This window comes from Rattus norvegicus, chromosome 5 (genome assembly GCF_021556685.1).
Source record: "Rattus norvegicus strain SHRSP/BbbUtx chromosome 5, alternate assembly SHRSP_T2T, whole genome shotgun sequence".
Classification (NCBI taxonomy): Eukaryota; Metazoa; Chordata; class Mammalia; order Rodentia; family Muridae; genus Rattus; species Rattus norvegicus.
In genome coordinates, this window is record NC_141538.1 from 157,205,877 (window position 1) to 157,227,512 (window position 21,636).

General features: G+C 49.3%; 1 protein-coding gene and 2 long non-coding RNA genes across 4 annotated transcripts; 2 read left to right on the forward strand and 1 right to left on the reverse strand.

Annotated features, from left to right (window-relative positions):
• The first annotated feature begins 2,604 nt into the window (after positions 1–2,604).
• Positions 2,605–7,466, forward strand: LOC134487023 (uncharacterized). Of its 2 annotated transcripts, none has more exons than XR_015621271.1 (4): positions 2,605–2,969; positions 4,250–4,507; positions 5,379–5,473; positions 7,026–7,466. It is a non-coding gene; the product is annotated as an uncharacterized LOC134487023 (long non-coding RNA). The 2 variants fall into 2 exon arrangements; XR_015621270.1 differs by having other exon boundaries at positions 2,634–2,969; positions 4,250–4,487.
• Positions 3,810–7,442, reverse strand: LOC148006121 (uncharacterized). Its single transcript, XR_015621272.1, has 3 exons — positions 7,244–7,442; positions 5,338–5,471; positions 3,810–4,819 (listed from the first exon to the last, which is right to left on the reverse strand). It is a non-coding gene; the product is annotated as an uncharacterized LOC148006121 (long non-coding RNA).
• An 8,256-nt stretch (positions 7,467–15,722) lies between the features above and the next one.
• On the forward strand, positions 15,723–16,947 carry Rnf186 (ring finger protein 186). Its single transcript, NM_001109592.1, has one exon. The coding sequence runs from the start codon at positions 15,756–15,758 to the stop codon at positions 16,599–16,601; it is 846 nt and encodes a 281-aa protein (NP_001103062.1). The 5' UTR covers positions 15,723–15,755; the 3' UTR covers positions 16,602–16,947.
• The last annotated feature ends 4,689 nt before the right edge of the window (positions 16,948–21,636 follow it).

A 21,636-nucleotide genomic window follows, 5' to 3' on the forward strand; every position in this document is an offset into this window, starting at 1 on the left:
GTCTATTCTTTTACTGGTATGCTCTTTGGTTTATTTGTGTGTGTGGGGGGGGTGTTTACATATGTGTGCGTGTGCATGTGGAAACTACAGGTAACATTAAGTGTTGAGCCCTCTATGGCTCGCCACCTTCTCTTTTGAGACAGGGTCTCTCACTGAACTCAGAGCTCCCCCCCTGGCTAGACCGTCTGGGCAGCAAGCTGCGGCCATCTCCCATCACCTCCGTCTTATCACCACCTGGTGATGACCCCATATGTGAGCGACCGTGTCTGGCTCTTCACGTGGTGCCAGGGATCCCAACTCAGATCCTCACGCTTGTGTGGTAGACACCTTACCAACTGAGCCATCTGCTTAGCCTAGACCATCTGCTGTCAGGTGGGGCATTCGACTAGCTTACAGATAAGATAGGCCCGAATGGCACAAGGTTCACATTTGACATTTTGCTATTTGTTTTCTAATGTCTTCTCTCTGTTCCTGTTGTACCTGTTGCGTTTGTGTTACATAGTGACTTTCTCCTGGGCTGATTTAATATCTTTGCCCTGGGTCTGGAGACACTGCTCTATGCTAAAGAGAATGTATTCCTTCCTCTTGTAAAGGACCTGAGTTCAGTTCCTAGCACCCACATCAGATGGCCCACAATCACCTTCAACTCTAGTTTCCAGAGATATAATTCCCCTTCTGATCTCTATGGCAACCGTACACACACACACACACACACACACACACACACACACACACACACATTTCAGAAGCCCTGGAATTGGAGTTAAAGACAGGTAAGTTGCCACGTGGATGCTGGGAATTGAACCTGGGTCCTTTAGAAGAATAGCTAAGTGCTCTAGACTGCTGAGCCATCTCTCCAGCCCCTCCAGTTTTTTTTTCTTAGCGCTTGTTCTATGGATTCCAAACCCACTTGGATTTATCAGCATCAAATTCGGATGACTCCTATGAATCTCTCTCCTTCCTTTCTGCTTTTATTACCATATAAACTACACCTGCACGCATTTATGTCCACCAATACATATTCTCAATTGGTTCTATACAGCTGTATTCTGAATCATATAGGGCCAAAAGTATTATGAAAATACAGTTATATTATCTTTTATGTTACTTATAAAACGACATTTAGAGCCCTACGGGGTCATAGTTGACATCGGTAAAGTGTTTTCCCCGCTTACATGAAGCCCTGGGTTCAGTTCCCACCATTGCATAAAATTGGGTGTGGTGGTGCACACCTGCAACCTTGACATTGGAGCAGTGAGGCAGTAGGATCAGGAATTCGAGGTTATCTTTGGCAAGTTTGGAGCCAGCTTAGGCCATCTCTCCAGCCCCTAAATACGTTCGAAGTAATCCATTTAAATTTTTTGTCTATGACACCAAATACCCATCACTTTCTTGGTCTACTGACTGTCCCCCCAGCACATAGGTGTCACCTGTACTTATTTCTTTTACTATTTCTTAGATTTTCATTGAAAACTATACAGTTTAAGCAATACATTGTGGCAATACCAGAAACCAAATTGCTTCCTCTTTCCAAGTCATCATGGTTGCTGTCCTTTACGACCCTTCTTGCTGTTTCGTGTGTTTTCTTTCCTGGCTTCTCTAAGCTATCTAGAAAGTTTATATTCCTGATTGTGTGTGAGTTTTGAGGTCTGGTAGGCCTACTGATAGTCAACAACTAGATGGAACTCTCCCTACATCGCAGGAACCTGCCAGTCCCCGACTCTGCCACAGGATTCCCTTCCCATAGTTTTTAACATCCAGTCAGGTAGCTGGAGCACCTGCCTGGCAGCTCTCCCTCAGTCCTCACTCCCTGCTTGTGCTAAGCTTCACAACTAGTCAGAGATAACACTTTACGGTTGGCCACATTTTCACTGAACCCATACACAGGCCTTGTGATTCTCAGGACCCCACACAGCCATATGGTTTTCTAAATTGCCGGGAAGAGGGGCCGGCGAGACTGCTCAGTGAGTAAAGGTGCTTGCCACCAAGGGCCCTGGTGATGGCTTTCAGTTTAGCCTTTGCAATTCGTAGGATGAAAGGAAAGGGCCAATTTCTAGTAGCTGTCCTCTGAGCTCCACATGCAACCCATGGCAAGCATGTGCCTATGCATGTGCCTATGCATGTGCCTATGCATGTGCTATGCATGTGCACGCATGTACATGCGTGCACGCACACACACACACACACACAGATTGAGAGAGAGAGAGAGAGAGAGAGAGAGAGAGAGAGAGAGAGAGAGAGAGACACCAAATGGAAATGTCTGAGACTATGAGAGTCCTTCCCACCATCTATGACTACCCCCCCCCATTGGTCTTCCTTTGCTTCTAGGCTACTGCACTTAGCCTCTTGTTTGCATCAACCACTGCATCCATTATCTTTGTCCAAGTCAAACAATGCCTGGTGCTCCTGACAGATGCTTTGGAACGCGCGACACCCCCTCCCCGGGTCCCACTCCAGGTCAGCGGCTCCCTACATGTGTTGAATAATTTCATCACTGCTGGGACAAAGACACCCAACAAATGAAGCTTAAGGAAAGAAGAGTTCTTTACGCTAGGTTCGGGGCAGGTGTGGTCCATTCTGGCAGGGAAAGTGCGTCAGCAAGGGTGGGAGGCAGCCGGTCACGTGACATCGTCAGTCATGCTTTCTCCTTTTGATTCAGTCCAGGACCCCAGCCTACAGGCTGCTGCTGCTGCTCGTGGGATATGTGGGTCTTCCTACCTCTTCCTTTTTTTGGGGGGGGGGTTCTTTTTTTCGGAGCTGGGCACCGAACCCAGGGCCTTGTGCTTCCTAGGTAAGCGCTCTACCACTGAGCTAAATCCCCAGCCCCTTCCTACCTCTTCCTAATGGGAAAGAAATATTGTCCAAAGGTTGTCTCCTAGGTGATTCTGGAGCGGGTCGCGTCAACAATCAATTTGAACCGCCGTATCACTTCATGCCCTGCCCGGATGGACACCTGCCTTTCGCTAATGGTTTGGTTTGTTTTGTTTTTTTACATTTCCTGGCTAGAACTAAAACTGTTCAGGGACAGACAGGAGGCTAAAGAAGTTTTCTTCCCCACCCCCAACCCCCCCCCCCGACAAGAAGTCTAAGACTTGGATCGATTAGATGGGATGTTCAAGAGCACAGAGCAAAGTAGGCAAGGTCAAGAGTAGACTCATGCCATTAGATTTGTTTTCTTTCCTAGCTGAAAACAAGTACTTTTTTTTTTTTTTTTGGTTCTTTTTTTCGGAGCTGGGGACTGAACCCAGGGCCCTGCGCTTCCTAGGTAAGCGCTCTACCACTGAGCTAAATCCCCAGCCCCGAAAACAAGTACTCTTAATGACTGAACACTCATTCAGAACTCAGCTCACCCATTACCTACTGACTCTCAACCTAAATATTTCCCCAGTGACGTAGGACCTTTTCACCCTGTCGTAATTCCCACTACTGTCCTTCCTTATAGACACTTTTCTTTGTTCCCAGATTCCTAGAGTGGGGACCGGCTCACTCATCACTGGGCGTCCATCTTCCTGACTACTTCATAGCAGGGATCTGTCCTGCTGGTTTTTATTGTCAATTTGAGTTGTCTAGAAAGAGGGAACCTTATTTGAGGGGTTGGCCTGTGGAGATGTCTTTAGGGAATTGTCCAGATTGATGATTGACATGTGAGGGCCCAACCTACTGTGGGTGGCACCATCCCCTAGGCAGTGGGGTCTAAGCATATAAAAAAAGCAAACTGAGCATGAGCCCGAGAGTGAGCCCCTCTGCAGCCTTCTTCCATGGATTTTGCTTGAGTGATGGGCTGTGACCGGAAGTAAAAGCACACAAATCCTTTCCTCACCACATTGCTTTTGGTCATGATGTTTATCAACAGGAAAGTAAAACAGAGCAATACTCCACGTCATCTGTTGGATGAATGAATGAACCATTTGCCAGGCATAGGCTATTTTCTCTTGCAGTTATGAGTCGGACTCAGAGCACTCAAGTGATTCCATATGGTTCCCTGCTAGCCATGACTATTAAATCTGGTCTCTGCTAGCCATGACTGTTTGTTAAATCAGTCAAGCAATAGTAGCAGAGTCTCAGATTCTAACTGGGCATTGGGCTTCCCAGATAAAGACTACCTTCCCCCGCAACCCTTTACAGAGAAGTGGAGTCATGTGATTAAACTTTGGCTAATAATAAGATAAAAACACAGTTGATCTATGCATATTCTGAGACGTGTCCTTGAAGGTAGGCTGGAGTTTCTGCTTGTTTCTTCTTTGCACAGGTTAGAATGCAGATTTGGCCAGCTATCCTGTATAAGACGAACTAACAGTTCATCATGGTCATAAGCCTAAATTCCGGACATGGTAAATTCCCATACCATTCTCCAGTCACCATCTGAGTCTTTGGGAGATAGTCAAACACTTCCTGTTCCTGTTAGTTTGGATCTTCGAGTCAAAACAACTCAGAGTCACCAGGAAGAGGACATCTCAACTGAAGAATTGCGTGGATCAGATTGGCCTGTGAGAGACTGTCCTGATTGGTAATTGATGTAGGAGGGATAGCCCACTGTGGGCAGCACCATCCTTAGGCGGGTGGGCCAGCGAGTGAGCCAGTAAGCAGCCTTCCCCCAACAGTTTCTGGTAGCAAGTTCCCACCTTAGGTTCCTGGTCTGACTTCCCTCTACAATGGAATGTTTCCTTGAAGTGTTAGTTGCAAGATATTTTGTCCTCCCACGAGTTGCTTTTAGACCGATTACTTTATCGCAGACAGAAAGTGCAAATTAGAATATCCCCTGTGGACTGAATTGCATCCCCTCGAACCTACATGTTAAAGTCCAGTCCCTGGTGTGATCCTGTGTAGAGATAGAGTCTTTATGAGTATAATTAAGTTAAATGAGGTCACATAGGTGAGTTCAGAACTTAGTTTATTTTTCCTAGTGCTATTAAAAAAAAGAAAAAGAAAAAGAAAACAAGAAACCTTTGACAAATGCAACTTAAGGGAGAAAAGACTTATCCTGGGTCATAGCTCCAGGGCATAGTGTGTAAAGGCGGGGAAATCAGGGTGGTGGGAGCTTGGCTCAGATTGCATCGAAATCAGGAAGTAGAGAGCCATGGATTCTTCTGCTGCTCAGCTCCCATTTGCTATTTATATTCATACATGTATGTCCAGGATCCTCTGCTTAGAGGATGGTGCTGAGCTGACTATCCTACTCACCTGGTGTGATGGTTTGCATAAGCTTGGCCCAGAGAGTGGCACTATTAGAAGGGGTGGCCTTGTTGGAGTGGGTGTGGCCTTGTTGGGGTGGGTGTGGCTTTGTTGGAGTGGCTGTGTCACTGTGGGAGTGGGCTTGGAGACCCTCCTCCTAGTTACCTGGGGCTGCTCAGTCTGTTCCCGGTTTCCTTCGGGTGAAGATGTAGAACTCAGCTCCTCCTGCACCATGCCTGCCTGGATTCTGCGATGCTGCCATGTTCCCGCCTTGATGATAATGGACCAAACCTCTGAACCTGTAAGCCAGCCCCAATTAAATGTTGTCCTTTATAAGACTTGCATTGGTCATGGTGTCTGTTCACAGCAATAAGACCCTAACTAAGACACCTGGTGACCTCAACTCCACCCCCCATGTTTGCACAGCAAGTGTTTTGAGCACCAATCCATCTCCCCTCAGCCAGGTACTACTCTTAATTTTACTGGGAGTGTCAAATTCTCTGAGAATGTAAAAGTCTTTTTGTTTTAAGGCAAGGGGGATGATGCAAATAGCTTCGATTTTCTGGGATGGAAGGAAGGGGAGAGACAGAAGTTCAGTTAGGGACATGAGGAAGTTGTGGGCATGCCAGTCTGGAAAAGAGAGATGCGGGGTGTTGAATATGCAAATCTTGAGTTCAGGGATAAGCTTCAGCCATCAGCCTAGTATAGCTGAGCTGGCTGGTTTTATGTCAGCTTGACACAAGCTAGTCGAGGGAGTCTCACTTGAGAAACTCCATCCAGACGGTCCATCTGTAGGTAATCCTCTAGGGCTTTTCTTAGTTAGTGACTGCTGAGGGAGGGTCCAGCCCATTGTGAGTGGAGCCATCCTTTGGCTGGTGGCCCTGAGTTCTATAAGAAATCCGGCTGAGCAACATGAGGAGGAGCAAGCCAATACACAGCACCCCTCCATGGCCTCTGCATCAGCCTCTGCATCAGCTCCTGCCTCCAAGTGTCTGCCCTGCTTGAGTTCCTGTCCTGACTTCCTTCAATGATGAACGGTGATGTGGAAGTGGAAGCCAAGTAAACCCTTTCCTCCCTGTTTGCTCTGGGTGTGGTGTTTATCACAGCAACAGTAACCCTGAGACGATAGCTGATGCTTAAACAAAGGATGGATTAGATTCCCAAGCAAGTGTACACCGGCAGGGAATGGAAGAGGGGGCGGGGCTGAGCTCTGGGGAAACCTCCAGAAGATCAGCAGGGGAGACTCAGAAGGTGAGATAAAGTAGCATGGGGGAGTCCAGCGGAGAAAGGGGAGTAACAGCAAGGCAGAGAACATGGCTTGGCTTGGCTTTCTCGCATAAATAAACGAAAGGCCTGCGTAAGCACTGAGGCTGGAGGCAGGGAGCTCAGTGATGAATAAAGCCTGTGTCTGCTGAAAGAGAAGGATACCACCTAGTCACGGGGCAAGCCCGGCTGGCACTGAGGAGGCTAAGACAGGAGGATCTGGGGTTGGGGATTTAGCTCAGTGGTAGAGCGCTTGTCTAGCAAGCGCAAGGCCCTAGGTTCGGTCCCCAGCTCCAAAAAAAAAAAAAAAAAAAAAGACAGGAGGATCTGAGCTCAAGGCCAGCCTGGAGCTGGAGAGATCGCTCAGTGGTTAGAGCACTAGCTGCTCTTGCAGCTGACCCAGGTTCCGGTCCTAGCATCCACATGGTGGCTCAGAACCATCTCAGATCCTCTTCTGGTATTCTTGAGCCCCAAGCACGTACGTGATAGGCAAACATATATACAGTCAAAACACCCATGACTTGAAATTTAAAAAAAAAATCCTGTAGATTTTGTAGAAAGTAGAAGATGTATTATTCATTTTATTTAAGGGATGGCATCTAAGGGAAACTACATGGGCTGACATCTAAAGTCTTTTGGACTGTGAAAGATCAGATGGCTTCGAGGATGGTGAGGATGACAGGGACATGGTAAAGCAGCTGTCATCGAGCGCTAGGGGTAGAATCCCCATGACAGACACCCCGGCGTTCCTCAAGCTTCGCTCAACTTTATGGTATTTTCCCCCACCACGCACAATTTACCGCCTTACCTCTCTCGAACATGACTCTTAATGGCATCAGATGCTTCCAGAACACGGCTGCCATCACCGTCCGCCTCTATAATGTTCTTCGTCTTGTAGAACTGGAACTCTAAACATTTTGCAATCATTCTCCAGGCCCCCTTCCCCCAGCCCCTGGCAACCAACACTTGACTTTCTGCCTTTATGTTTTGATTGCCCCAGGTGCCTCACATAAATGGGATTATAGACTCTCTTTTATGAGCTGCTTATTTCCCTGAGCATGCTGTCCTCCAAGCACATCAGTGGAGCCCGTGTCTAAATTACCATCATCTTAGAGCTGAGTAATACCTCACTGGGTGGATCTACCGCTGTCTGCCCATCTGTCTTCCACTGATGGGCACCTGGGTGAATTCCTCCTCTTAGCTGTTACTGGTGGAGACCCTGGCAATACTGGTGGACAAAGAGCCAAGGCCTCACTTTCAGTTCTGCAGGGTGCCCTTCTGGTGTGGAATGGCGGGGTTGCTGCGTTTGGGTATGGTTTGACTGTGGCCTCCAGCATCTCCAGTTCTGGAAGGTTGCCCCCCCCCCCGCCCCCGGTGGCAATGTGGAAAAGGGCGGAACCCTTAAGTGAAAGGTGACCAGATGACGGAAGATGATGTCCTTGGAAGGAGCTGATGACTTCTCAGGGGACCTTGGTTTGTTCTCTTGGGAGGGTTTTTATATAATAACAGTGCTGGCCCATCCCCAGCTCTCGGGATTGCTGCCTCATCTCATGAACTCTCCCTCTCACATGAGGACTCCGTCTTCTCCTCACACCATCCAAGGCTTCCCTAGCTTCCCACAAGCTCCTGTGTGTGTGTGTGTGTGTGTGTGTGTGTGTGTGTGTGTGTGTGTGTGTGTGTGTGTGAAAGAGAACGAATGAACGAATGAGTTTCATTAGGATTGCTTACAGGAGCAGGGGCACCCTAACAGTGGCTACACTACTGAAAACAATGTCTCTCCCTTCCCCAGCAACCATGAACTGCCTACAGATCCTCAGGGAGGGGTGGGGCCTCATGAGTTCCTCTTCCCTCTGTGACTGGCACAATCCTGTGCGGATAACCAGAGCTACTGATAGTTCAAGAGCACAGTGGCGGGGTTGAGGATTTAGCTCAATGGTAGAGTGCTTGCCCAGCAAGTGCAAGGCCCTGGGTTTGGTCCCCAGCTCCAAAAAAAAAAAAAAAAAAAGAAAAGAAAAGAAAAGAAAAAAGAGCACAGTGGCTGTGTCATTCCTAGGACACAGTGTTCTACATCGCACCCTACCCCCTCCAGCTGTTACAGTCTTTCTGAGCCCTCTTCTGCAAGGTCTTGTGAGCCTTGGAGGGAGAGATGGATAGGTAGGTAGGTAGATGGATGGATGGATAGATAGATAGATAAACAGACAGACAGATATAGACAGAGGCTGTGACAGAATGCCGTTTACTGGCTTGCTCCCTTTGGCTTACACTGCTACTTTTCTTATATAACTATGCCCAATTGCCTAGGAATGCCACCGCCCACAATGGACTGGGCCCTTCCATACCAATTAACAATTGCAAAAATGTCCACAGTCATGCCCAGGGGCCAGTCTGGCAGAGGCAATTCCTCAGTCGAGGTTCCCTCTTCCCAAGTGACTTTGGTGTCAGATTGACCGAAACCAGTCAGGACAATTCCTGCATGGCATTGATTGAAGAATGGCCCTTGAGGTTCTCCTTTGCCCTCCATATGCATACGCATGTGCAGACACGTGTAGTCACAAAACCACAAACATACATGTGCAAAAGAACTCCTTACAGATAAGGAAACCGAGGACTGGAGGGAGGACCACACACAGCCACCTGGAAGAACATCCACCAGGAGGCAACAGTTCAGCCCTCGGAGTGTTGGCTCAGTGGTAAGGCGCTCTGGACCGTGTCCCAGATGCCATTCCGTTGTGAGCTCTGTAATCTGACTTAATCTCTCTGGCACCCAGGCTTCTCACGTGCAAAGTAGAAACGATATTTGCTTCTTAGGTGTGTTGCAGATGACTATACTAAAGACCATTGTCCAATGTTAGCGCTCGAGAGTCATGTGGTCAAACACTCCCTCTGGAATTCTGTCACACAAACCAAAAAGTGTCCCCAGTCTCTGTGAGCTACCACAGCTCGAGTTGAATTTCTCAACCCTTAGAACCAATGGACTCAGAACCAGAAACACCCATCTTCATCTCCATTAAGAAGATTGCAAGCTGGGTACTGGTGGTATATGCCTTTAATGCCAGCTCTCGGGAGGCACATGCAGGCAGATCTCTGTAAGTTCAAGGACAGCCAGAGCTGTTCCACAGAAAGACCCTGTCTCAAACAAACAAAAGAAAGGAGAGAGAGAGAGAGAGAGAGAGAGAGAGAGAGAGAGAGAGAGAGAGAGTTTGAATGTAGGGTGTATTTGACCTACTCCAAAAAGCATCTCTTAGACCTTCCACTGAAAGCCCATGTGCTTCTAACCCTCATTATCCTCTAGACAAATGTTCTTTCTATTTTTTTTTTTGAAGTCGAGACCTAACATTTGGAGAGAAAAGAGGGGGTGGTCAGGCCACCTCCTGAGTTCAAGCTGAACACCCTGGAGAATGAGTTAATGGATCACAAACTATGCTTGGGAGGGTTAATTTCACATGGTCCAGTGAACCACATCCCCATCTCTGCTCCCTGGAATGTGTGTAGGAACAGGCGGAGACATGTTCTCACTGAGATAGGTACACACAGTCTCCCACCTTCCATGTCCAGGACAGTGTGTGAGCGGAAGGAGGTGGATGCCCCTCCCCCTCCCAGGGCCTTAGCTTTAGGATGCCAAGTGGCGCCCACTCTCCCTGTCGCTGCCTCTGTCTTCTGGCCTGTATTTACCAACTTTTCCCCTTCCTTCCTTCCTTCCTCCCTCCCTCCCTCCCTCTCTTCCTTCCTTCTTTCTTCCCTCCCTCCCTTCCTCCCTGCCTTTCATCTTTCCATAATCAGAAAGCACTGGAATTGCTCACAAGAAGTACATACCACTGAAATATAAAAACAAAAGTCAAACACCGCTCACCAAGACAGGGCAGATTAGAAACTAGAGTAAGAGGTACACGGTGAGAGACTGGGGCTGAGAATCACAAAGGTGGTATTTTCCTGCTGCCACGACTGAGCTTCCTGGTGGCCAAAGCAAAACTGGGAAGCAGGCAAATGGAGAGTTCAGAATGTCTCAGCAGCCTTCTAATGGCCAAGCTTGATCCAGTGGCATTTCCCAAACTGTCTCAGACCCAGAGTCGGACACTGTGAACACAGTTTGTAAGCTTGGCCTTATGGGGGATACCCGAGATCTCAGCACAGCAGGGCAGGGGGATCCAGGTGAGGCCAGCCTAGGCCACTCAGTCTATAAAGAGAAAAAGGGAGACGGGTGGTAGGAGGGGAGGGGAGGGGAGGGGAGGGGAGGGGAGGGGAGGGGAGGGGAGGGGAGGGAGATAGAAAAGGAGTAGGGAGGAGAGAGGAAAGGAGAGGAGAGGAAGAAGGGAAAGTGGTTAAGAGGAAAAGGAAGGGAGGGGGAGGGAAGAGAAAACAAAGGCCCAAAAGAAGAGGAGGAGAAAAAGGAGAAAGAGGAAGAGGAGGGGAGAAGAGATGTCTCAGAGGTTAAGAGCACCAGCTTCTCTTCCAGAGGTCATGAGTTCAATTCCCAGCAACCACATCGTGGCTCAAAACCGTCTGTAATGGGATCTGATGCCCTCTTCTAGTGTGTCTGATGACAGCAACAGTGTACTCACATAAATAAATAAATAAATAAATAAATAAATAAATAAATAAATAAATCATTTTTTAAAGTGGGGGTGGGGTTCTTGTGAAATTGGGGAGATGGCTTAGTAGTTAAGAGCACTGGCTGCTCTTGGAGAGGACCAGGCTTCATTCCCAGCACCCACATGGCAGCTCACAACCGGCTGTAACTCCACTTCCAGGGGATCCCATGTCTTCCGAACTCTGCAGGCACAGACGTGGATGCCGGCAAAAGCACTCATTCATTAAAGCGTGAAAGAAATAAGTCTCTAAAGGATGAGGTTTCGGAGACTGGGGAGGTAGCTCAATGATGGAGCAAGTCCCTGGATTTGATCTGAACACGAGGTATCAGGGTACGGGGTGAATGCTACTCCCTTTAATTCTGTTTAATCCGGACTTTATCGGCAGTGGTAAAAGTCAGGACTAACAGAATCAGGTCTGTTTGTATAGTTTCTACTGTCGCTGAGTTCTAAAAGCAGAGAGCAGAGAATTTCAGGACAAAGCATGTGAGAGAAGACCGCAGGTGGCCCAAAGAATAGAAAAGTGCATGTGCGCATGCGTGCATGTGTAGCTGGCTAGGACAGGGCTCTCTGGAAGGCCTAATAGGGCGGTTGCTATCTTAAATGCTTTCCCACAGGACCTGAAGCTCAGGTGGAAGTCTTCCAGGAAGGTCCCCTTTAACTGCGGCTCTTAGTTTCCCCTCGCTTTGAGGCAGAACATTCTACCCTCCTGTCTCTACCACCCTCAGGCTGTGGGAAGCCTTGGGATGGAAGAGTCTGCGGCTCCAAGCAAAAAAAACCTCAAGCTTTGCTGAAAATTAGTTTGTATTTGTACAAAAATAAAACAAACAAACAAGCAAAAGTTTGACTTGGAGCGCTGGAAAGACTCCAACACTGTGCAGCAAACAGCACAGCATAGAAGGCCAAATGCAAATGTGTGAGGCGTGGCCAGTCTTGGGGAACCGTGGGCACTTCCCCTGGGATAGATGACCAGGCTGTGCCCAAACGCTGCCAGAGTCACTACCCTAGCTAATCACCTCCGGTCTTCTTAAGTCCCTAGGAGAGACTTGAGTTACACCCAGATCAATCACCAGAGCGCACGGGTTCGCGCGCCTCCTCTGGACCAGTTCCAAAGAGGATGGGGGACTTCCATAATTATCGGAAGTGTTATTGTCCCCTTTCTATCAAATGAATCTTTGGTGAGGTTGAAAGTCTTGCCAGACCTCACGTAGTAAACCGACAGGAGCCAGATCTCCAACCAGGAAGTTGGTGCGGACGATTCTTAGGTCAATCAGCTTCCGTGAAACAAAAGTGTGAATCCCACACTTGTAACCACAGCACTGGTAGGGTGAGGCAGGAGGATTGCATTCAAGGCTAACCTGGGTTACATGGGGAGGACCTGTATCAAGAAGGAAGGAAGGAAGGAAGGAAGGAAGGAGGGAGGGAGGGAGGGAGGGAAGGAAGGAAGGAAGGGTGTTTCTTCACCCTGTTTTAATCATACAGTCTTGACTTGCGAACAACTTTGCCTGTTCTCTCTCTGTCTCTCTGTCTCTCTGTCTCTCTCTCTCTTTTTTTTTTTTTTGGTTCTTTTTTTGGTTCTTTTTTTTTTTTTTTTTCGGAGCTGGGGACCGAACCCAGGGCCTTGCGCTTCCTAGGCAAGCACTCTACCACTGAGCTAAATTCCCAAACCCCCCCCCCCCAATAGAAGTCATGTCTCAGGGGCAGTAGTAAAAGGAATAGTCACTTTTTTAGTTTTTTTTTTTTTTTTTTATTGGACTGTAACGCAGGCCACCCTTCATTGTTAAGCCATTTATGTTAATACCCTTAATCCTCCTGCCTTGGTGTTTGGAGTGCTGGGATTGCAGGCCTGAGGCACCTCTCGCTCCCCACTCATGTTCTCTATTGTATTCTCTGTGATTTTTTTGGTTACTACAACCAATTGGTTTCATCTTTTGCATTGAGAGACCCCACCCTGGGGAAGCTCTCTGCCTCTAACCCACATTTACAATGACATCAAAGGGTTGTTCTTCAGACTGGAACCCCAAATATCTTTCCCCCATCACATATCTGCCTCCCCACTGTTTCTCCCTTCAAGCACCGCCCCCATGAGTGCTCACCTGAGGGTCTAAGGACAACCGTTTGGGAGTTGGTTCTCTCCTTCCACATTGCTGAGGGAGGGTCCTTCTGGCTGCTTCTGCTGCTGAGGCTTTGAACTGAAGCCTAGCTGGCCTTCAGGCTTCTGGGTGGTTCTCCTGTTGCCACCATCTCAGGATGGGATGCAGGGATCACAGATGAGCGTGCACCAATGAGTCAGCATTTTACTTGGGTTCTGAGGCTCGAACTCGGGTCATTGGGCTTGCATGACAAATCCTTTCACCCACTAGGCTGTTTCTCTGCCTCCCTTCACATTCCAAGACAGGGTCTTACGTATCCCATGTGGCCATGAACTCACTGTGTAGCCAAGGATGATTTTGAAGTTCTGACTCTCCAGTCTCTACCTCCCAAGTGCTGGGATTGCGGGTGCAGGTCACTAGGCCACCAACCTTCCTTGTTTGTGCTATGCTGGGGATCGAACCCAGGGTTTTTTGAATGCTGGGCAAACACTCTATCCACTAAGCTATAACCCAGCCCCTCCTTTAGTGACCCTCTGATGATCTATTATATAATAGATGGAGGTGGAGGAACAAGTTTCTCCTCCCCCCTCCTCAATCTTCCCTAGACCCAGTGAACAGAGAGGAATATTACATAGGGCTAAGGCAGGAGAAGCCAGTGTCTTAGAGTGACACACTGTGTCTCCCTGGGCTACGTACGTGCTAGCGAATGAATTCTCACCCACTCAGAGAGTCAAGGCTGATTTTTCCTAGCTTCTAGGCTAGTACCCAGATGTTTCTCAATTGCAGGAAACAGAAATCCAATTTGGCTTGACTTACTATGAACAGGGAGGCTAGGTACAGTCCCGGCACACGAGGCAGCACTGAGAAAAAGAAAAGTCCGTCTCATAAATTAATATAATTGAAAAAAAATCTACAGATAAATTCCTAGCTTCGGGTTTTGGCTGGACCCAGGTGCTAAAAGAATGTCTTACAACTTGACCCTATTTCTGGCAAATTCATTGTACACTGTGGCCTTGTCCCCTCTTGCAGGGTTTCATCCTTAACCTTGGAAACCCAGTGGAGTGCCACCTCCAACACACTCACAAGTTCCAACAGGAGTCCCAGAATCCAATCTCATTGGCTCTTCTTAGGCCATATGCTAGGCCAGAACCAATCATTGCAGCCAGCCAGATGGGGTATGCTAACTGGTTCTCCTTAAATCTCACAGCATCAGCCAGTTTCCACCCTCAATCCCATGATGTGCCCCCCCCCCCACATCTTGTCCCCATCCCCTATCCCTCTAGCCCCCACCCCCACTCCCATCTCGTCTCCTCCAGAGTCAAGAGGGCTGTGGGGCGCAGTGATGACCCAAAGTAAAGACAGGCTGCTGTCAGAAAGTCAAAAATATACCTGGCGCAGACACCTGGGGCTCGAGCAAGGAGCCTTTCTATGAACCTGGTAGAAACTGGGGTAGAAAGAAATCTCTGGTGCCCCAGGCTGAGGCAGAAAGAGTGGAAACTGGAGCTGGGATTCAGAGTGAGAGGACCCTGACTGGGGAACAAAGCAAGAACCGGCAGCCTCTGCCTGCTAGGGGCTCCACACACAGAGGCTGAGCCGGTGGCTGGCACACCTCCTGGGGTAGAGGAAGGGGATTAATCCAACACCTGTAACCGCTGACAAGCAATCTCTGTATTCTTTGTGGGCTGTTTGTATTGTTGTTTTGTTTTGTTTTGTTTGTTTGTTTGTTTGTTTTTGAGGGAAAAGACATGCATCCCAGCTCTCGACTTCCAGGCCTGGTAAGGGGGACAGGATTTCGTAACCGCCACACTCCTTCCTATCTGCAGTCTCACGTGAGTCCTACCAACTCAAGCCAGCTGCCCAGAGGCCGATAGAATCTGCCCAGATTGACATGGCTGAGTCCCACGAGGCTGAGGACCAGACCTTGGACACAGTAAGATCTTGCCCCTGCGGTAGGCCCCTTGGCAGGCAGCCAACAAGCCAACACCCTGCCCCTGTGCCCAGACCTTCCTTATAGAGCTGCTGTTCCAGGAGACCACAGGTAAGGACCCAGGCCAAAGAGTTTGCTCTGAAAAGACCCAAATAAAAGCTGCTTCTGCTCAGACCTCTTGGTGTCCTGAAGCCTGATATTTTGCATTTTTAAAGGCTGGTGAGTATGCAGGCCATCCTGACGCCCCAAGTTCTATCCCCCAGGACCTCGACGGTGAAAAGAGAAAACTGACTCTCCCAAGTCCTTCGACCTCCACATGTGTATCATGTATACACTGACACACACGGAGAATAAATGTAATTTTTAAAAGGTTGTGGAGAGCCCGCCCATCTCCCCATATCAAGGGACTTGATTGGACAGGGGACAGGGGTGGGAGGGGGGTGAGGGTCACTGGTCGACTCCAGAGCTTAGTAGGGACATCCGGGACATCCGTCATCACAGTGTCTCCGTTGGTTGTCATGTAGACACTCACCAGGCATGGCCCCAACAGGAAAGTCCTGATTCATGAGACTCCACCCACTTTGGCCCTTCTTCTATCAGGTAATTCAAAGTCTCCAGGCCTCCAAGTTACTAATTAACCCTAGGTTTTGAGTAAAGAAATAATAACAACTGAAGGGCCAAGCAGAGAAGCAAGCTGAGCAACAGGAGAGCAAGATGCCAGACATCCGCTGTCAGCAGGTACCCGCGGAGAGCAGAAAGGAGGCCGGAAGCGTCCCCACGGGGCCGGAACCCATGCAAGTCCCGGCAGCTCCAGCGGACATCGCGTGCGGATGCCCCTGCGCGGAACAGCCTCATCCCCCCAGCTCCGTACCCAGAGTGTCCTGTACTGAGGCCCCACAGCCTATCCCAGCGGGTGCCACCACCACAAACACCATCATTGCCTTGGGGCCCACTGGGCGTCTCAGTATCTCCGTGGAGGGTGACCTGGAATGCTTGGTGTGCCGAGAGCCCTACAACTGTGCCCGCTCCCCCAAGCTGCTTAGCTGTCAGCACACCTTCTGTGCCGTATGCTTGAAGCTTCTGCTGTATGTGCAGGAAGACACCTGGTCCATCCCCTGTCCACTGTGCCGAAAGGTCACTGCCGTCCCGGGAGGCCTCATCTGCAGCCTGCGAGACCAGGAGGCGATGGTGGGGCGTCTGGCCCTGCCATGCCCAGAGGTGCGCCTGTGTCCCCAGAGACTAGTGGGCCCTGCTGCTTCAGCAGCAGCTCATCCAGCCAACCGGACAGGAGAAGACGAACAAGACGTAGTGAGTGTCAACCGTGTAGCTGCCCGGCGTCTGGCTGTACACTTGCTCTTGTTGGCTCTTCTCATTGTACTTATCCTGCCTTTCATCTACCCCGGCGTCATCCGGTGGGTGCTGGCCTTTGTCATTGCCCTAGCGCTCCTGATGTCCACCCTATTCTGCTGTCACCCCCAGAGCCAGAGCAGCAACTGGCCTTGCCCTAGGACTCTGTTCTGCAGAGAGCAAAAGCAAACCCAGATCACTTCTATTGCCTGAGACATCTATATCCTCACAGGCCCAGCGCTGCCATGGTTCCCTCCTCCCCCAGACCTCACAGTCTGCACGGGTAAGGGGCTGGCTCAGACTGAACTTGCCTGTCAAAGACAGACTGGCTGTGTTGGATCAAGGACTCCGTGCTGCACCAATGGGGGTCACACCTGTCTGTCTTTGTGTAGCATAGGAAGGAAAAAGGGGGAAGGGGAGGAGACCTACCCCTGAGCGAGTGACTCAAGGGTGGTGGGGTCCCTATCCCTTTTCCAGAGCTCCTGGGTTTTGTATATAGCTGTGGACATTTTGGGACATTGACCTTACTACAAAGCAAATAGAACCAGACCTCTTTTGTAATCCATGTAGGTGGCTTCATTTATTTATTTAGTTTTTAATCTGGGATTTGATGTTTTGTGTGCTGGGAAGTTTGTGACCATCTCTAACCGTTGCACATCCCTCCAGAGCCTGTGGGAACACTGCCGGACTCTCTCCAGAGTTTCTTGCTACACCTGTCCCAAACCTTCCATGCCAAAAGTCTCCTTACGGTTTCCCACTGGTGGGAGTACATACGGAGTCGTAATTGTAAAGGTGAGGAGGCAGGTATCTGAGGTTCAGTAGACAGAGATGGGGAGGCATGGAGACGGTGGGTCCACGCTGAGATCACCAACTGTGTACCATGAGGGCTTGACTCAGAGAATCTCAGGGTTATAATGGACACACACACACACACACACACACACACACACACACACACACGCCCATCTTTCCATCAGACTCCGGGACCCACATGACAGAACGAAAGCTTTCCAGGTGGCACCTCTCTTCTTATCACATCCACGGTCCTATTTGCTCCTTCGTCATAAAGATAAAATATCTCATAAACGCAACGGTCCATGGTGATGCCACCCCCACCTCAGCCTCAGAGGGATAGTCACTAGAAAGGTCCTTGGGTCATCTCTTCAAGACCATTTGAGCTTCTCTTTCATGCAGGGGGTAGGTATCTGCCCTCAAAAATGAGCTCTGGTGGGTTCCACGATCAGGGCTCAGCCAAGGAAGTGGGAGAACCAGGAGCCCTACATGGGAGCTGGAAGCAGGCCTTAGGAAGTCCCTGTGATCAGACTTAAAACACTGGAGGATCTTCCCAGGTCTCATGCACAGTCCTTTCCCACTCACTCCAATTCCTGCAGCAGGAGAATAACAGGAGGGCACAGTTCATGGTGACAGGTCCTTTGTCAGGAGAGATGAGAGGACTCTGCCACTGGGTCCTTGGGTGCTTGGCCCTAGTCAGTGGTCACACACTGTTGAGTAAGGTCTTTGGCTCTCTGCTTCCCTTCCCCTGGACTGAGTTAAGTCTGACTCAGTTAGTCTGAAAGTTCCCCGGATGTCCCAACTGCTCAGGGCATGACTCAAGCCACAAGCCCATGGAGGGATCATATGCTTCTGAGTGCCAGGAAGGAGATCATGTCAAGGGCTCCTTCTGTCTGACTGTGTGTCAGGCTGAGGGTGGTGAAGTTCAGTGGTAAAATGTGCCTGGAATGTGTGAAGCCCTAGGTTCATTCATCCCCAACGCCACAAAATAAATATGGAGCAAAAGCACGCATGCAGTATACTGCCCTGAAAAATTGCAGTGCCTTCTTACTCTTCGCATAAGCCGGACAATTCCGGGCTCAGCGCCCTGTTCAGCGAGAGTGTCAGGGGCGAGCATGGCGAGAGTGTTGGGTGTGTGCATGGACTCAGGTTCTTACAGGCAGTCAGCAGGGTCCTGAAGAACACCCTTTCCCAGAGGGTGAACAGATAGCATCGCGCTCATTGGCCTTGAGTGTGTGAAGTTTCAGATGACTGCCAGTCAGACAGCAAAAAAACGCTGTCTCCCCACCTACTCCTCCAGGCCCATTCTACTTCCTGAAGTCAAAATCCACCCCCAAGTCTTCAGTTGGTCAAGGAAATACTTTGTTACCATTTGGTGGGAGCGTGTTTGTCCAGGACTCATAAGGCAGGCGGGCGTTTCCCTAACGGACAAGTTCTGGCTCGGACAAGTTCTGGCTTTCTAACAACCTCTTGGCGCTGAACCACTGTGCTCCCTCTCGTGCAGAGGGAGACAGTGAGATCAGAAAGGTGAATTTACCTGCTTACAGTTGCGCAGTCTATGACAAGATTTTAGGAACTAGCCCAGAGTTTTTTCTCAGTGGGATGCCTCCTTTGTAAATAGAATGAACCTAAAAACGGATCACTGTCTATGAGCTTGGGGAAAATGTCATAGCAAATGTGAGACCAACTACAGGAACCAAGAGGTTCAGAGGTGACCAGGTTTCAGAAGGAAGAATGACCGAAAACAAGCTGGGCCTGCTGACTAATCCCCCTCTGGTTTTCCCTGCTAGAACCCTGTCAGTGAGAGCACTGGAGTCCCAGGCTTGAAGAATGTCCTCATCTGATGAAATGACAACTATCCTATGCCTTTGCTTGGGACCTAGACCCACAGGCCCCTGTTGTCATTCCTGGCTTAGGCTGGGTCCCAGACAAGGCATCTTTGGGATCCTTGGCAAAGATATTCTAACACTACTGTCTTCCGGCCCTTTGAAGCTGACCTGGTCTCAACCATCTTCTGAATCCTCAAAGCTTGAGGGCGAGAGTACAGGCCAGGTCACTGCTGCCCTGGAGTGAGAAGTCAGGCAGTGTTACTGGGGATGTGAGTGGAGGGGACCAGCCAAGGTGCCTCGTGCTCAGCACCAGGCTCCAGCCCACACAGAAGGAAGTTACAGAATGTGTCTGAGCCTTGGTTCGTCCCCTTGGAGATGGGAGGGTGGATCTAGGTTCATGGAGAGACCCTGCCTTAAAGAAAAAGGTGGAGAATGACAGAGCAGGACACCTGATCTCTTCTTCTGACCTAAAAAAAAGGGACAGGGCTATACTTCAGTAGTATAACGCTCATTCGAGACCCTGGGACCAACCTCCAACAAAGACAAGAGAACCCTTGACATTGGTCCAGTAATCTGCGAAGACACTTTTAATGTCTGAGATTCATATCCTGGTGATACAAAATGCATTTTTTTTTAGCTTGTACATGAACGCCTGTTAGAAGGTCTTAGCTCAGGGAGAACACCATCTTCAGTTCTTCCAGTGGAGAGGCTGTTTGCTGCCCTCCAACTCTAAAAGCAGACCCAGCAGTGATGAACACTCCTTTACGGATATCTAGGGATGGAACCAGTCCTGCCAGGGCTGTGCCACTGGGCTGTAACCTTCCTTGCATTTTTTTTCTTTTATTTTTTTCCGGAGCTGAGGACTGAACCCAGGGCCTCATGCTTGCTAGGCAAGCGCTCTACCACTGAGCTAAATCCCCAACCCCACTTCCTTGCATTTTTATTTTTAAGATTTGGTCTCACTAAATTACCTAGGATAACCTTTGGCTCACTGTAAAGCCCAGAAAGGCCTTAGGCCTGTGATCCGCGCCCCCCCCCCCCAGCTCCCCCAGCCGCCCCCCTCCACTCCCACCTCCCCACCCCCGCCTCAGCCTTGGCATCACGCTGCATCAAGAAGCTGTGGTTTGAGCGCTTCACCATCAGGCCCTGATCATCTTTTGAAACAAAGGCAAGACAGCTTAGCTCAGAGGCCACGGGTAACTACACTAAGGACTCAATCCGTCACTTGTTTAGAGAACGTGTGTGACAAGGCCTTTAGAGCGACCGACTGGAGAGTGGCAGAAACAGTGCAGAGTACTCAGCAAAAATCCATGTGCCCTTTGCCCTACTTTCCAATCTTAACACTGATACATTGGTTAAGATTTTAAAAAATCGATATTGATATGCGGCTATCGACTAAAGCAGAGGCTCCACTGATCAGGGCTCTCCCTGCCTCTTTACTGTCCTGTCCCCAAACCCCACCTAAAGGGACTACTCTGTACTGTGACTTCTTTTTTTTTTCCTTTTCTTTTTTCCGGAGCTGGGGACTGAACCCAGGGCCTTGCACTTGCTAGGCAAGCGCTCTATCACTGAGCTAAATCCCCAACCCTCTGTTCTGTGACTTCTATTCTAAAACGATTTTCCCTATTGATTTCATGTATCTATTGCTACTCTTTTCTCCATTGGCGAGTGATCCCCCCCTTTTTTTTAACTTTCCGAGTTACCTTTATATCAAGAACTTACTAAATCAGCTTATGCTAAAATAGAAACGGCAGCTGTCTCACACCTGGAAGGCTGAGGTTGTAAGTTGCCCAGGCTGAGGCTGGCTACTTCAGCCCAGAACCCCTTCTTAATTGGGGGCTGCTGGCCACTCCAGTCCTGCATTCCCCATAGCCAACAACAGGATCTTCTAAAAATCCGTGTGTTTTTTGTTTTTTTGTTTTTTTTTTTTGGTGGGGAGGTGCCATCTTGGTATGGCCATTGCCCCACCTTAGTGACGCCCAGAATCTCAGCTAGAATCCCATCCCTCAACCTTCCACAATTGACCCTTTTGACCTACAATAACCCTCTAGCTGGTCTAGGTCCTGATTGGCTACGATAGGGAGATCAGGTGATGGAGGCCCCATAATGTTCCAGAAGGATCCTGAGTCACAGGCTCCCGGCTGGAATGCCGCACATCTGACCGGTCTGCTCACGGTACTTTTTCCACTTACAACTCCAAACTGTCTTCTCCAGGAGAAAGAGCAACGGCATTAGAGGTCATGGTGATTCATACTCCAGCCCTGACCAGGGCGGCCGCCTACTTCCTCACCAGCTCACCAGTAGACTAGGTGTGAGGAAAATTCACAGGTTGCCAGGGCAACAAGAACTCCTCCCAAGTGCGGTTGTACGGTCCCAGAGGCATGGGAGACCTCCATTCCTGAGGCTTTTAACTTCTAGTGTGTGACACTCTGATTGTAAATTGGCAAACAAGAAAACGATCAACTTTAGAGTGTTAAGTACCACGATTAAAATATCATGGATCGAATCCATAGCCTTGGGACAGAACCTGACACATAGTAGGTGCTCAGCAAATATTTGTTCAATGGCTAGAACTGAGTGGGTGGCTAGTCTCACAGGAATGGAACACCCAAAACGGAGGCCTGTGG

Excerpts from the sequence above, each read along its gene's own strand:
- Rnf186 (NM_001109592.1), top strand. The coding sequence starts at position 15,756 with ATGCCAGACATCCGCTGTCAGCAGGTACCCGCGGAGAGCAGAAAGGAG.